This window comes from Argentina silus (assembly GCF_951799395.1).
Source record: "Argentina silus genome assembly, chromosome: 6".
NCBI lineage: Eukaryota > Metazoa > Chordata > Actinopteri > Argentiniformes > Argentinidae > Argentina > Argentina silus.
The window spans coordinates 13,877,680-13,893,952 of record NC_139660.1 but is presented as its reverse complement, the minus strand read 5'-3'; the positions used below and the strand labels follow the sequence as shown (position 1 = coordinate 13,893,952).

The 16,273-nt window shown below is 43.7% G+C and overlaps 1 protein-coding gene across 1 annotated transcript in view; it reads right to left on the bottom strand.

Annotated features, from left to right (window-relative positions):
• The window catches only part of ptprsa (protein tyrosine phosphatase receptor type Sa), a 140,193-nt gene that overhangs the window by 4,099 nt on the left and 119,821 nt on the right, over positions 1-16,273 (bottom strand). The window contains exons 26-34 of the mRNA XM_083672439.1: positions 15,683-15,806; positions 13,460-13,635; positions 12,437-12,556; positions 9,796-9,950; positions 7,761-8,046; positions 4,893-5,071; positions 4,493-4,619; positions 4,109-4,234; positions 893-1,047 (exon numbers count right to left, since the gene is read on the bottom strand). Of these exons, the coding sequence (XP_083528565.1) occupies positions 893-1,047; positions 4,109-4,234; positions 4,493-4,619; positions 4,893-5,071; positions 7,761-8,046; positions 9,796-9,950; positions 12,437-12,556; positions 13,460-13,635; positions 15,683-15,806 (1,448 nt within the window). The remainder of the gene's footprint in view (positions 1-892; positions 1,048-4,108; positions 4,235-4,492; positions 4,620-4,892; positions 5,072-7,760; positions 8,047-9,795; positions 9,951-12,436; positions 12,557-13,459; positions 13,636-15,682; positions 15,807-16,273) is intronic.

Genomic DNA, 16,273 nt, shown 5'->3' with positions numbered 1-16,273 from the left:
CCTTCCCGTCTGAGGGTACCTTTTCCCATAATAGTGGACATGCATACTGTTTGGTGACAAACAAAAGCAAGAAATGTAGCCTTGAAAGACTCTTATTTTCCACGAACACCAAGAAACTCATTTTGATGGAACCTCATTGCAATACCTCAAGGTGTTAGAGGAATAGATAAAAATACTTTTTAGCTGAATACTACAAGGTTGCAAAAGTTATGACTAAGGTTACCTTGGAAAGAAACCACACAAGGTGATAAAAATGTATCGCGGAGGGCTCATAAAAAGCCAAAATGGCCGGATTTTTTCATGTGCTTTCCCTTTTGCAAATGCCATGCTGCATCCCTGCGTTATTAATTATGAATGAAATGAGCCCATGGCAGTGCAATAGTAGCCTACTGCAGTGGCAGTAAGGAGAGAGAGAAACATGCATCTTGTCTTAAGAGAACACCACGGGATACAGTATAATCCCCTTAACATCAACCTCGAGTCAGGCTGTGGGTTACACACCCACACTGGTGCATAACAGTGAGTCTGAATTGCAGGTTTTGACATGTGTATTATGTCTGTTACACAGTAAGTTTGGGGGCCAGTGTTGGGGTATAATTATACCCCAACACTGGCAGGTACACTGTGTAGGCACACATTGCAGTGTCAGTCTGTCAGACATATTATAAGAGTGTCAACCTTGTGGTAGTCCAACACTACAGTAGTAACATACTATTCACACACAACGTCCACACATAACCACACATAACCACAAAAAACCCCAATTGATATTAACGCAGAATTTAAATATCTCAAGTTGGTAATAAAACATGCATAATAGACATGTGAATAGCATGAAGACTGGGATAACAGTCAGGGGCCTGTACACAAACATGAGGAACCGGCTCCTTACCTGCAGTGGACAGAGATGGGGCCGTCCTGCCCAAACTGCTCCTTGGTTTTGTGCACCTGGCCTATGAAGTCGATGAAGCCCTCTCCTGATTTGGGCACCCCCTGCTCGGGCCAATCAGTGAACTGGAACTGCCGCACTGTCCTGGACTGACCATCCTGAGAGTGGAAGAGAGAGAGAGAGGAGGAGGAGAAGGATGGCGAAAGGGAGGAAGAGGAGATAAACAATGGAGAGAGAGAGAGAGAGAGAGAGAGAGAGAGAGAGAGAGAGAGAGACCGAAGGAGGGAGAAACAAGAAGAGATGTGGGTCAGTAAAAACAACTTTAATCTATGCCTCCATGTCAAAAATGCTCCCATTTCTCCACCATGAGCACCAGACATACCTCCTCCACAGAATCAAACAAACTGTTTCAGAAACATAGACAGACACTGGTTCCTTTCACATACGCTGGAGAACAACTGTTCTGAGGTCAGTGAACAGACTGGGCTGGTCCCCCTATGGTCCCTATGTGTCTGACAGCTCAATAACAACAACTGGCACAACTAAACCTGACCCACACAAACACTCCTCTGGTTTGTCCCCTGACGTCCATTTGACAGCGTTTCATCTTTTCCTCATCCCTCCATCCTTCTCTCTCTCTCCCTATATTGAGCCTGTCGTTTTTGAGGCAGAATGGGTCCCGGTTAAGGGAAATCAATAGCGCAACTGCCATGACAAGCGTCTTCTTCGGGACACCGTGTTAAATAGGATAATCCGAGGGTCTGATCGATGGAGAGACCTGATGGATGAGTGGAGTGAGAGAGGACACAAAAAAACGTCACGCCACCCTCTGCCAGAATGAAAGTAGCAAAGTAGAACTGGAGAATCTTTTAATACTGGCCTGTGAGGACAACTCAGGGTAAGATGATTTTAACCTAAACATGAAATTAGGCTGAACCATCCCTTTAATATACTCTAGAAATCTATTTTATTTTAATCTAGGCAGAAGGGCGGTCAATTACAGTGGCGTCTTAATGTCAGTCGTAAAGGGGATGGGGAAAGGAGGCTATTTATATAGATTTGGAACCATGCTCCTTGTCTTTAGCATTGGCCGAATCAAATGTGATTCTTTGATTTTGCATGTCTTCTCTCCTTGCTTCTTTCTCAAAACACATGGGAGGAGGAGATCCAAAATTTCTCCCCCAGGATCTTCTCCAAAGTGTTTTGAGAAGGAGGTGAGGAGAGAGGACGCAAGGAATCGAGGAAAGGCTTTTGAGAGCCGGCCATAGTACATAGGCCCTCCATAGTACATAGGCACTACATTTATATAGTGTCTTTTGTTTGACAGTGACATATCACAGCCATGAATTTCTTTAATCTCTCTCTCACCATTTCATGGCTTAGTGCATGTTGCCTTTCTTTACCTTTGTTTTTCCTTTTAACCTCATTTGAAAACATTTTGCCTCTCCGCACATGGATTAGAAATCAAAGAGAAAAAGCAAACACAATAAACGAACCGCATAGAGAAAAATAAAATTAACACACAACCTGAGGGGCTGCGCACTGTGTCAAATTGTGTGATTAAATACGTGACTGCTTCACTAGACGAGAGAGCTGAGGCGTGGAGTCTACTTCACACACGCACGCACGCACGCACGCACACACGCACGCACGCACACACACACACAGTATCATTGCGAAACAGTAATGTCCTATTTCGTCAAAATGGAAGTTACGTTGCGATTTACGTGGCGGTTATTAGGCATTCACTTTGAGTGGTTAAGGTAGGGGTTAAGGTTAGGTTTAGGGTTGGGCATTAACTGTGTGTGGTTGGGTTAGGGTTAGGAATAGCTTCAAAGTGGTTAGGGTAAGTGTAAGTTGTCAGGGGAAGGTATTAGCAAATATTAGCAACACAAATTAGCAAACAAATCCACTAAAAGCACTTTTGTCAAAATGGTCCCAAATCAGACTTGAACCTGAGTTCGGATTGCAAGTCTTGGTTATAAGCCCTCCACCACCCCCAACCTCCAACCTACCAAAGCAATCTTTATTTTGTACCATTGCTTTGATGATACAGGGCTACACACACACGCACACGCACACACACACACACAAACCCCCGCACACACACATACTTTTTGACATCAACCCACACACATACACCTTCCTCTCTCACCCCCCTTTCCCTCTATCTCTCTTTCACTCACTCTCTCCTCCCTTTCTCCCTCTCCCTCCCATCTTCCAGTCATCTCTGATTAGCGGCCCTTTTCATTTCTTGGGGAGAGCTTACACGGACGCCCCGGCCTGATTACTAGAGTGGGCCGCTTTGATGATTCAATCACAATTAAAGACAGGCAAGACCCAATGCTGCTGCCTTCACTGTGCTTCACCTTTCCCAGGCACTCTTCGCTGTGGGTGTGTGTGTGTGTGTTTGTGTGTTGTGTGTGTGTGGAGAGAGAGAGAGAGAGAGAGAGAGAGAGAGAGAGAGAGAGAGAGAGAGAGAGAGAAAGTGAGAAAGTGTATGTGGGTGAGAGTGTGAGTATGTATTTGTGTGTGTGTGTGTGTGTGTGTGTGTGTGTGGTGATGGAGCACCAGCTTAAGCAGCATTTATGTCTAATCTCCCTACAGGGACTAGTAGGGGGATGAGGGCTAGGGTTGTGTAATGTGGTGTTTTAAGACCAACATCAGTGTTTCTAACTAGCCATGCTGCTCAAGCAATCATTTAAAATGTCCGCCGTTTTAAGGTAGAGAGTGAGTGGGCTGTAGTTATTGCTACAGTGGTCGCAAAATGGCCGCCAATAGAATACTGTAGGCGGTAACCCCTTTATTTTACAGCCTAATATTAAGCAGGAAAGTACAAGAAAGTACTGGGTAAAAGCATTATTACATAATAATTGGATATTACTTATGCTGGCTGTTTCTTTTAGATTCACTGACTCAAGTACCACTATGCACAATTTAGTACTAGGTAGTTACCAATTCTGTTGATTTTATTGAGGTACACACCAGAAAGAACCCTTGTTACCACATAGTTACTTCATAAATACTGGGTAAATACACACTGAAATTGGGCTGTAAAAAAAAGGGTTAGCCTGTAGGCCTAGGTGGTAGACTGGGTAATTAATAATCAGGTAGGCTTGAGACAAAATCAGCTAGTTTATTGTTATTGTTTATTGTTTAGTCATTTAACAGGGGAAAGTAGGCTCAATATCTAACAATGAATACCAGCATCACACTCACCCTGGCATCTGTGACCTTGAACTCTCTGAGGATGTACTGGGGCATGTTGTATTCAGCCATGGGGTCCACCACAAAGTACTGGTACCGGGCTGAACGCTCCGCTGGCCAGTACTGATGACACTTTTCCTGTAGAGACACAGAGGGAGGGACATTTACCTTTGGAATAGTATTGAGGATTACAGAGCTGTTACATTGAGAGAATAATGTATTTATGTGTGTGTGTGTGTGTGTGTGTGTGTGTGTGTGTGTGTGTGAGAGAGAGAGAGAGAGAAAGGGTGAGGGATAGAGTCTGATAGAGAAAGAGAGACTGTGTGTGTGTGTGTATATGTGTGTGTGTGTGTGTGTTTGTGTACAGTTTGAGTGTATGAAGCGTGTGTCTCCTACCCTGCCCATCTCTCGAAGTTTGGTCAGCATGACTACGATGGTGGAGTTGTTCTCCCACATCATCCTCCAGAAGTCCTCTGTGGTCTCCGCTAACGGACCCTGCGTGGCAATGTAGGCCTTCTGTTGCCTGGCAACGCACACACACACACACGACCCAAGGATTCAGGTTAGGCACACTGGTGGGCAAGTCTGATGTTTAATCAAAGTTTAATCAAAACATAGCAGGATTCTTGCTGAGTTCATATGGCTATTTTGATAAATGGTCAAACACACACACATCCACCCCTACACACTCCTCCTTTCACATTCCCCCTCCATCACACACACACACACACACACACACACACACACACACACACACACACACGCACGCACACAAGCACACACACTCCCAGTCTACCTGTATCCATCTATGAAGCTGGCGTTGATGTAGTCAGAGCCCTCCAGGCCTCTGATGGGCTGAAGACACACGCGGGTGGTCTCGTAGGGCATGATGTTGACAAGGCGGTTCTTAAACTTGTTGCAGGGCAGGTTGGCACTTATGAACCTAGACGTGTGGGCTTTGGAGTTGGCCAGGCGCTGGGAGAGGAGAAGACAGGGAGGGAGGGAGGGAGGGAGGGAGGGAGGGAGGGGGAGAGGGGTAGGGAGGGAGAGGAAGGGAGAGGGAGAGGAAAGGAGAAAGAGAGGTAGAAGAGGAGAGGGAGAAGGCGAGGAGGGGGAAGGAGGGAGAAAGAGAGGGAGTGGGGAAAGAGGGAGAGAGAGAGGATATTAATAACTGAATGTAATAAAGTGCAGTAATCTTATCTTATCAGAGAGAGACAGTACTGATGATGGGTGAAGCACCTTAAACTACAGACACATCTTTTTGATCAATGATGAATCCATTCAAAATGAAGCAATTAAAGAATGCTTTCTTTATTCTCCACTTACTAATATTTGGTTTCACTGTGTATTTCGGTGTGCGGCTTGTGGGGTGATATGAGGTAAGATACTGTGACTAAAAGCAGTAAAAAGCTATTAGGTCTCTACAAGGCAGCAAACCCTAAATCTCCTTGCAAAAAGTGGGTCACTTGTGTCTTTGATAATGGAAATCTGGTTGTGCACACATACGCACACACAAACACGCACACGGTGATGATCCAATTGAGAGCCTGTATTGTGAAATTATCATCAAAGCGACCACCATAGCCGTTAGTGGGTCAGCTTGTCTGACTGTATCGTCTCCTCTCTCACTGTGAGTGTGTGTATGTGTGTGTCCAGGCATACTGTATCCACCCCTCCCCCTTCCTCTCTTTCCTCACTCGTTTGACCTTGATGTCTGCCATGTGACAACTATCCCTTTCAGACAGTCTGTCTCTCTATACCTTGGTTCCCCGTTCCTTTCCTCTGTGTCCTATGCCCCCCCTCTCTCTCAGTGCCAAAAGCTCAGTCTGTCATTGGCCAGTTGGAGTTGGGCCAACCCTCCCCTCCCCTCCCCTCCCCTCCTCTCCTGTCCTCCCTTTGATCCTCCTTTCACAGAGGCACCTGGAAGGGCATGAGACGAGCTGGCAGTGCTAAAGAGACCCAGAGCTATACTACACCACTGGAGGGCTAGGAAACCAGTCCAATCTGGCAACCAATCCTTCTCTTCCTCCCTCAGGGCAGAGATTCAACCTAGGAAAAACTCTTGTCACTGGCACCACCTTGGCCTGCCATTTTACATTTTTTCCCCTCCACTTTCATGCCCTTTTCATTGCCAGGTAAAGGGAACATCTCATATGATTGCTGAATTCCAAATCGACCCCTTGCCACTACTCCCTATGGCACTGCTGTAGATCTGAGAAGACTGGCTTGGTGTAAGGGTGTAAGCAACATGGCATTCCACCAAGCCAATCAGAAGAGGAAAAGATGTAGCTAGGGGACTGGGAGGGGGTTGATGAAGGCAGGTGAAGCCTACAGGGCAAGAGTTGATTTGACACTCCTCCCCCCTTCTCGCTCAGCATTCTACCTGGAGTGAAATACATAGATTTGAAATACAGGGAAGGGTGTTGGGGGCTACAGTAGGTGTCCATTTGGAATTCAGCAGTGGTCTCAATTATCTACAGTAGCACTGAATGAGCTTGGTCTACACTACTGAAGCAAATGCTTAACATAATCTTCCAAAAACACTGCACTTGCTTAGTTTTCCTCTAGGAATCATAAGAGGCCATGTGGATGTTTTGAGTCAGAGAACCCATCTCCTGCTGTCCTGTCCCTATGGTACAGTATACTCTAGATTCCATTCACTACCTCAGCATCGGCCTCAGAAACATACAGTCATCTCTTTGTGTTCATTAGCGAGATGGCCCTCCTGCTTGCCCTCCCATCCACCTCCATTTGTCACAATCAACTATTAATTACCGTTCCCGTGAGTCGCTCACGTTCTTGCTGCAGTGGCCATTATTAATCCCAACTCAACTTCACTGCCTTAGTATTATAACTGTTACAGATGGCATTGTATTAGAGATTCTATCACTGTTTGCTGCAGCAACATGTCTCCCTAAGATCATCATTATTGTTTCTTTGCACAGTGAGATGATAAATAGCGGCGAACGTGTTACAATTGATTTTGAGGTGAGATATGGGGGGTGAACATGTGTAATTCAAGGTCGAGTGATTTTCTGGAAGGGGACAAAGTTTGGATCGTCGATCTCTGTGTTTGGCCACGGTGCTCCTTAAAACACACTCTTTGGGCTCCAATCTTAGCAGATATGAAGCATCGTCCCTGTCATACCCTTCTTTGTTATGTTTCAACAATCACATTCAGCTTTTTTCAGAAAATCCTTCATTCTGAGTCAAAGCTCTGATGACAAAACCCTTCCTAACTTCCTAACCTATTATTTCAAATCCTCAGAATGAAATGAATACACACGGTGTACGGCTTAAATATTCCATTCCTAGCTTCTGCAGGACAATAATAATTTCAGTTATGAGAGGCAGAATGATTGGATAATTGAAGTTGAGGCTCAAGTGGACAAAACATAATTGCTTTCTATTCCGTCTGAGCACAGCATAAGAATTGACAAATACTTGTAATTTAAATGATGCAATTTCAATTAGAACTGTTGTGGTACCTCATGAGGCTCATAGTTATCATGGTTGTTTCAGAGAAATCTATTAATATTAACTCAATGTTTTTGCATCTCAATATGCTTTATGTTTTCGTGGTGTCATCTCTAGCTCCATGCTACTGTATCATGATCAACCTCCATTTTGTGTCGTTCCCCTTCACAGTTTCCCTGCGGTCTACCTTGAACTCCAGCTCCATGCCAGTGACATGCTCGCCGTTCTCCACCTGGGCCAGTTTTTGAATGTAGGAGTAGAGACTCCTTGCCGCCACCTCTGTGTTCCCGCAGGCCACCGCCTCCAGCAGCGCGTCATGAATGAAGCTGTACTGGTCCTCCGTCTGCACCATATAGTTCCGCTGCGAGCGCATCAGAGTCACATGGCCATAGATGTCCACCGTCTTCTCATGCTTGATGCGCTCCAGCATGGCGTCGATTACAATGAAGCAGCCCGTTCGTCCCACACCCGCACTGATGGAGAGAGAGAGAGAGGGAGAGAGTGTGAGAGAGAGTGACGTGGCAAAGTAAAGAATTTCCCTCTCCTTTCCATCACAAATAAAGTGACTCAGAGCTCCTGCAGTCTACCGTTAACACACTGAAGGGCTTCACTTTACACGCCCCTCTACTCTATTCTACCAGCACTGGCTGGTTGACTGGATCTATGCACTGAATCGTAAACACACGCATGCACGAACGCACGCACACCGCCTTTGTTTGTGATCCTTTTTTGGCTAAAAGGAAACAAACAAAATACAAAACAAACAAATGCATATCAAATTACATTGCAGGTACAGTATAGAGGGTTTCAGTTGGCACCTGCCTGGTTGAACTCAGAGTCTAAATCACTTGACACTGTAGATAATGCTATTATGTGAAGTAAATTACAGTCTTATGGTGTCAATGGTGTTGAATTGCAATGGTTTAGTAGCTATCTGTCTGACCGTAAACAGTTTGTCTCCTGGAATGGGACAGAATCCAAATCTTTTCGATTTATATGAATGACCTGTATCTTGTATCCAAAGCTGTATTCTTTCTACTATTTGCTGATGACACCAATATTTTTTATCAGATACAGATGGTTAGAATTTAATCACCAAAATTATGTAAAGTTGATTGCTGGTTTAAAGCCAACAAACTCTCACTCAATACTAAAAATAGCATTTATTGTCAGTTACACAGATACAGAGACTCCTTACATGACTTTTGCTCAGTGTACATTTTTATGAGGACATTTTTATGTCAAATAATATTCTAACCTGTGTACCTTTCACCAAATTTCTAGGCATACTCAATGAAAATTTAGTGGAAAATCACACATCTCTGATCTCCAACAAAATTGCTAGGAATATTGGTATGATCAGAATATCTTCTACCTAGAAAAATGATTGTAAATTTGTACTACACTATGATATGTCCATTTATTTCATGCTGTTACATTGTTTGGGGCAGCACTCACAAGAGCTATCTAAATCATCTTTTCATGTTGCAGAGCATTTTGTAAGGATGGCAACCTTTTCTGATCTCCTCACTAGCTCACACCCTTTGTTTTACAGTCTAAATATTCTTAGCATCTATGATGTCAACAAATTACAGATATGCCAATTTCAAAAGGAATCTTCGACCTATCAGCTTTTACAACATATTTCAGTTCAACAAACAAGTTCACAATTACCCCACAAGATCCTCTAATCTCCATACTGCCTATTTCAGAACTAGTAAAGGTCAATTCTCAATGCGTTACAGACGTCAGCACTTGTATTTGCCAATTTAAAAAACCCCATAAAGAAATATCTCTTGGACCAACTGTCTTAATATTCCTTTTCAATTGATGTCTTTCATTCATCAATTCATTTAATTAACATTTTTTGTTTTCATTAACATTTTTAACTTCTGTCTCACAATGCACATTTTAGACTAGCCAATAGTAACATAAAGTTTTTTTTAAATTTTATTATTAATATTATATACATTTTCTATTTTATTTTTTCTTATTATTCTATTACTTCTTATGTGAGGCTTCTCGACAAGCCCTACCGGGTTTCTTAATCTCCCCTGCACAATTTGCCTTTTTGTTTTCATTTTGTCTTTCATTTGTTATTGTGTGTGCAAATCCTAAATAAAAAACTAAATAAAAAAACTAAAAATACAATAGCTTGTGTGTGTGGGTGCAGAGAATGTAGAATGCTAATATAGATATTGGAATATAGCCTCAGTACTAACCTGCAGTGAGCGATGATGGGGCCTGCGTCAGGGGGGTTGCAGGTCTTGACTCTGCGGAGGAAGGCCAGGAATGGGGTGGGGTACTCAGGGACCCCGTGGTCAGGCCATGCCGTGAACTGGAACTGACGGACCTCCCGCTTCTCACTGGAGCCGTTCTGGAGAGGGTGAGAGAGAGTCAAACATGACCTCTGTGTGTGTGTTTGTGTGTGTGTGTGTGTGTGTGTGTGTGTGTGTGTGAGTGTGGATGGCCATATGGATATGCCTCATGTAACCTGGGCAAGTAGGACAATCTGGTTTACAATAAGAGTAAGACAAATTGAACTGACTCAAAGCCACCGATTTAAAGCATGTTTCTGATGACTACTAGAAAGAGTTATGTGAAATCACCTATCTAATAGCATGTCACCAACACACCTGAATGTGAGGTCATGTGAAGTCCTTGGTATCTCTATCTAGCACTCACATCTGTTACCTGGGTGACATGTCCATGATGCGCCAACCGCATTAGAGGACACACGGTTTGTACCATCAAAATGTCCACAAGGACGCATTTCAAAGCTGCGGCAGAGAAGAAATGTTTTCTCATGGCGAAAAAAAATCCCTCTCATCGCTCCTGCCCTCTACTTTTTATTTCTTCCTGGAAGCTCTTTAAAGGAAGCGTTTGCATTTCAATGCAGTGTTTCTGCTTTCCTGACAGAGTTTTTTGCTGAATAAATGAATAAATAAGCGAGGTAATTAAAAGCAAACTGACCTAGATTCCGTTATTTTTTTGGCCATTCCCTGGCTTTGTGTGTTCCGCAGTGGAGGCGCTTGGCGGGGATTTATCACTTTAGAAGGTTCCATGTCACTGCAGGATATGCATACATATGGATGTCTTCCTTTGGCTGCTTTGTAACTGTGTGTGTGTGTGTGTGTGTGTGTGTGTGTCTTTTATTGCCTCTTTTCTAGAAAAGCACAATGATGAACCGCACCAGTACAGAAATAAGGTGAGAGGGAGAGATGGGTGAAGGAAGGGTAAAATACAGGGAAGAAATGAGAGAGAAAGTGGGAAGATGTGTGAATTTCAACCACCTAACCCAAAATCACTTAACACTACCTAGCTTAACCTTGTAGTTCTACTACATCAGAACAGAGCATGTTTGCATGTTCAGCTCTAGCCTCCACTGTCCTCCATGTAACAGTACCAACATGATCTAAAAGGGAGCACTTAACACAGTCCTATCTGTTTAAAAAGACATTTCTGTGGAGACGTCTGATCCTTACAACTCCCTCCTCCCTAATCTTCCCTCCACATCCCCTCATGTCTCGTTCTCCACACTTACATGTTTGCTTGACCGCCAAGCATCGGAGGGTGGGTGTATGTGGTGGGGGGGATAAGCCGCAGTCTGCCAATTATATATGTAGCTTTTTCTTCGGCTCACTTTAGCTAAGTGCTTCTCTTTGGCAGACGTGCATTAAAAGATGATGGATGAAAAACGAGAGAGGGAAAGGGAGGAGGTTTGGCCTTGAGGGAGGGGTTGAGATGGGATGAGTAGGATGAGGAACAATCATTTCAAGAGAGAAAGAGAGAGAGAGAGAGAGAGAGAGAGAGACAGAGAGAGAGAGAAAATGAGAGAGAGAAAGTGAGAGAGAGAACGGCAAAGTAAAGAATTTCCCTCTCCTTTCCATCCTCCACCTATTCTCTACCACCTCTGGTTTGTTTACATGTTGGATGAGGAGAATGTTGTGTAGAGTGCTGCTGGCCTGGAGATCGCTCTCTGTGAGTTATTGTCAGTTACAGAAACAGAGACTCCTGAAGGAGGTTTCACTCCAGAGGGGCAACAAGGCAAGGCTACACATATAACAAGCACATTACATCTAAATTGCTTTCAGTCCAGTTCTTATTCCTTGCTAAGCATTATTTACAAATCGGATTCCTCTTCAGCCATGAGGACCAGAAGGAGGCAATGCACTACACATGATGTGATGTGCAGTCATATCGATAATGTGGAGAGGTAACATCGGTGAGCTCGTTTTCTAGTGTAATATTGTATGAAGCAGGGGTCGCATTAGTATTCAAAAGTCTGTATTTTCAAAACGCAGACCCCCTAAAAGCATTTTGATAGATTTCACCTGCTTCCTAATTTAACAAACATTTAGCAAGCTACTGAGAATTGGTGAGACAAACTTTTCCCTGCGGGCCACGGCAATTCGTGCGTGCATATGCAAAAACCTGTTTTTCTCAATATCACTGTATACTCCAATTAAAATGAGGGTCAACGCTACATTTTGGGTGTTGGAACATAATATTGGTATTGCTAAAGCACTGAGATCATCCTCTTTTCAACAGTGGCCTTTATACAATGTATTTCGAGACAGCCTCAGACAAGCAGGGAGAGAGTGTGGTTTGGAGGATGCAGGAGGCCTTTCATACAATCACAATGAACCTATTTAAATATAAAAAGTTGGAACTTGAAATTGAACGTCATGGTCAACACATCCGCATTTTCAGAATGCATTTTATTTTTGTGTTTAATCTTTTTTCTGCGTGAAAACGAAATGAGATATGTTTTGTCAGTATGTAGGGTAAGATGGTGTCTATAGAATGGTGTGTTACAGTATGTAAAGGTGAAGTGTAGTGTGTGCAGTGTGTGATGAGTACCTTGTGCAGGGAGAAGGTGCGCACACAGAAGGTAGCCAGCTCTATGGTGTCCAAAAGTGTCACCTGAGTCATCCCATAGGTCTCTGTGCCCCGACTGGGCCAATACTGGTCACACTTGATCTGAGAAGAGAGAACAGGGGAAGTTATTGCACAGATATAAACACACACACCCATACACATGCACGCACATAAACAAATCCCATTAACCCCATTAGTTCACCAGCTCTTTAAAAGAAAACACCTTGTGGGCTCTGGTTCAGTGAACACGTAAGGGCTGCTAAGCAGCACACTCCAGGTGGAATACAACAAGAGAACAGGGAAGGAGTGCCAAATCCACTCATGCTCGGCAGGCTTCACCTGCAATCATCAACCTTCTCCCCTACCGTCTTCAAGAATCCCCCAGATGTCTTTCCGCTTCCCCTCAGCAACAATGATCAATCCAGAAGGGGTAAATGTTTCCCTTCCAACAAAGCTACAGCAGTGTATCTAAGAACCCATCCCCAAACCCTTACCCAATACTCTATACAACCTAATGAAGATTCATTCAATATGGAGTGTAGTGGGCCTACCCCCCACTAGCCCCTGATGCGATGTGACAGTTAGTGAGGGAAACTCGTCACTCTAACGCTCTCCTTGAGTTTGCAGTCAACACTCACAGCCCGTTAACCCTGATCACATGTGACAGGGGCGGAACACACACGATGGAGGGATAGGTAAACAAATAAAAAGGCAGGGGTAGAAAAGGATGAACCAAGACACCTAGGGTAAGAAAGCGGATGCTGGCTTATAATTTGGTTTCTGTGGTGGATTACCTGACACTCTCTATACTCTGATTGGGTGAATCACCACCAGTCTTTATAAATTAACAACATTGTACTACTGTGATATATTTTAAAACATTCCCTGTATCTCTCTTAAACTACTTTTTCAACACAACTAATGAGCACACCTGCCTAGCAAGAAAATCAGTGGGCCAAGCACGGTACCCAGGGGGTACACTAGAACCAGTTCTATGTTGCTCACCCGAGACTTCTCCTCCAGTCTAGTCATCATGACCACAGTGGCAGCCCTCTGCTCCCACACCATCCTCCAGAAGTCCCCGAACGTCTCAGGCAGAGGACCCTGGGTGGCGATGTAGGCATTCTGCTTCCTGTAGCCGTCTATGTAGTTGGCGTTGATATAGTCGCTGCCGGTGATACCTAGAAAGGAATATAACCAGAGAAATTGAGAGCTGGAACATGAGGAGGGTTGGTTGCAGGCCAAACAGCCATTTTGTGTGACTCACAAAAGAATTGTCAGTCTTCCCCATGTGTTTACTGCTCAAAGTCGGACTTACTGAGGTCACCATGCTCGAGGACCCCATATCATCATTTTGTCCATTCTAATCATTCCATTTCTATGACTGGTACAGGCACAGCTGAGCTAAATACAGAGCTTAATCTTGGTTTCTTTCCCAGGGAAGACCTTTGAACCCTGAATGTTCTGGTACAGTATGCAGAATGTCTCATACTGTCTCATGAGAATATCAGTGAGAATCTCTTTTGATAGAAACACAATCCAACAGGACTGAAAACCACTTACACAGAGTGTGAGTTCATTCTCTACTTCCCCTTCCTTTGTGTCTTTCCTCTCTCTCTTTCTATCTTTCTTCCTCTATTGTCTTAGCTACTACATTTGTATTTGTCACTCTTTCCTTTTATGTTCTCTCTCTCTCTTACTGTGTCTCTCTGTCCTGTCTAGTTTTGGGTGGCTGTGTTGTGCTGTGTTGTGCTGTGGGTCTGATTTAGTGTTGACGCCAGAGTGTGCTGTAAGATGGAGGAGCGTGGGCCTGTGAGTAAATCAGTGACCAGAGGCGAAAGTGGCCCTCTCTCTGCCATCCCTCTCGGCCGCCACCATGGCCTGTCACACACAGTCCCCACTAAATTTCCCCTAAAGTAGCCCTCCTTCATGCTGGGTGTGTGTGTGTGTGTGTGTGTGTGTGTGTGTGTGTGTGTGTGTGTAAAATAAACTCCTCTTTGTGTGTGTGTCCAAGTCAAATATGGCCCCTATGTATGTGTGTGTGTGTGTGTGTGTGTGTGTGTGTGTGTGTGCGTGTGTGTGTGTGTCCTCGTGTCCAGCCTAAAAAGCCTGACATCTTTGAATCCACCCTTTCCACTATACATTATTTTCTATTTTTGGTATACTATCATATTCAATACATATTTAATTTTTCATGTAAAATGGGTGCTTTGAAGCTGTGCTGTGTTGCTGTGCAATTTTATCTATCTATCTATCTATCTATCTATCTATCTATCTATCTATCTATCTATCTATGTCAAGACAAGGTATTCTGTGTAGCTGTATATAACACTATACTATGAGCGTAACAATAACGTTTAGTAGAATGTAACATTCCCTTCTTTATTTGACTCATAACCCACCACTTAATAAAAGACTATGCCTCAAGAGATGCACTGGGCTGTAACTATGTTCAAGTTACAGTCACGTTTCTTGACTGACGTTTTCTCACTTTAGCGATAAACAATGAAACACTCGACTGGGCTAATTTAAGAGCAGAGACGTGACAAAGAGAGAGGCAACAACCGGGGGGGAGAGAGAAAGGCAAACATCATTAAAAAGGATTCCACGTCGCACAATGCGATTGTGGCGCTTTGGCTTTAGTCATAGTTAAGTGAACAGAGAATGGCTGCGTGCATGAATTGTTCTACTGCTGCGACTAATGGCAAAATCACTGCACTGTAAAATGGAAATTTCAGACTTGATTAATTTATGTATTTATGGACGCTTTTTGCCTAGGATGATTTTGTTATGCATGTTGTCGCAGTCGCAAATTGGGACTATTGCGAGCCCCATCAAAATCAAGTCGGAATAGAAAAGAGTAGAAAAAAACAGAAATGTTGAATCTGAGGTTTGGCTGTGTAGAGGGTCTTAAGAGCCCCTCTAGCAATGCCAAGTGTATGGAAAGTGTCAGTGTTGAAGGGTGACTTCCTCTGACAATGTCGCTTAAGATTTAGTAGGGAACACAAACTTAGGGAATACAGACTTTTTCTGCTGTGTTTAAAAGTTCTATTTCAACCGTAATGGAGTAGTCGTGTATAAAGATCAAATGAGATGAGACCAAATGGAATTGTGCATTCAGTTGGCTTAAAACCCTAGTTAGCAGGAATGGATAAACAGCTATGGGGCTTTGAGGTCCCAATTGGGGGGTAGAATTGAGCAAAACCCTGTGAAAGGCTGTAGAATTACCTTCGATTGGAGCAAGTATGACACGAGAGTGATCATAGGCGATGACGTTGGCGTAGCGATTTTTGGGTTTGTTCACTTCCAGGTTGGAATGTTCCCAGGTGAACTGCTGGCCAGGATCGATGGACTGTGGGGGCAAGCACACACAGACACACAGACACACACAGACACACACAGACACACACAAAATTAGGCACGCTCAAAAGGGAGAGAGAAAGAGAGAGAGCAACAAAGAGAAAGAGTGAAAGGGAAAAAGAAAGAGCGAGAGAGTGAGAGAGAGAGAGAGCACAAAGAGAGAGAGGAAGAGAGAAAATAAGAGAATTAAACAAGGAAAACACTGTATCATTAGAAGCTGCTTGGTGCCCATTTGAAATATTGAAGCCTGTGCAGGTTGTTTTATCAAGATCATTAATGTAGACAGTGCATAATGGCAATACAAATATTGATAAAGGTGGCAGATCTTCCCTTAGGGAGACCAGGGGGAAGCAGAGCCTAGGCCCAGACGCTAGCAAGATAAATGCAGCTGCGCTCAGAATATGAGAATTCCGGATAAATATTCTATTCCCTTGTCAGGGTAATTTAGTATTCCATTAT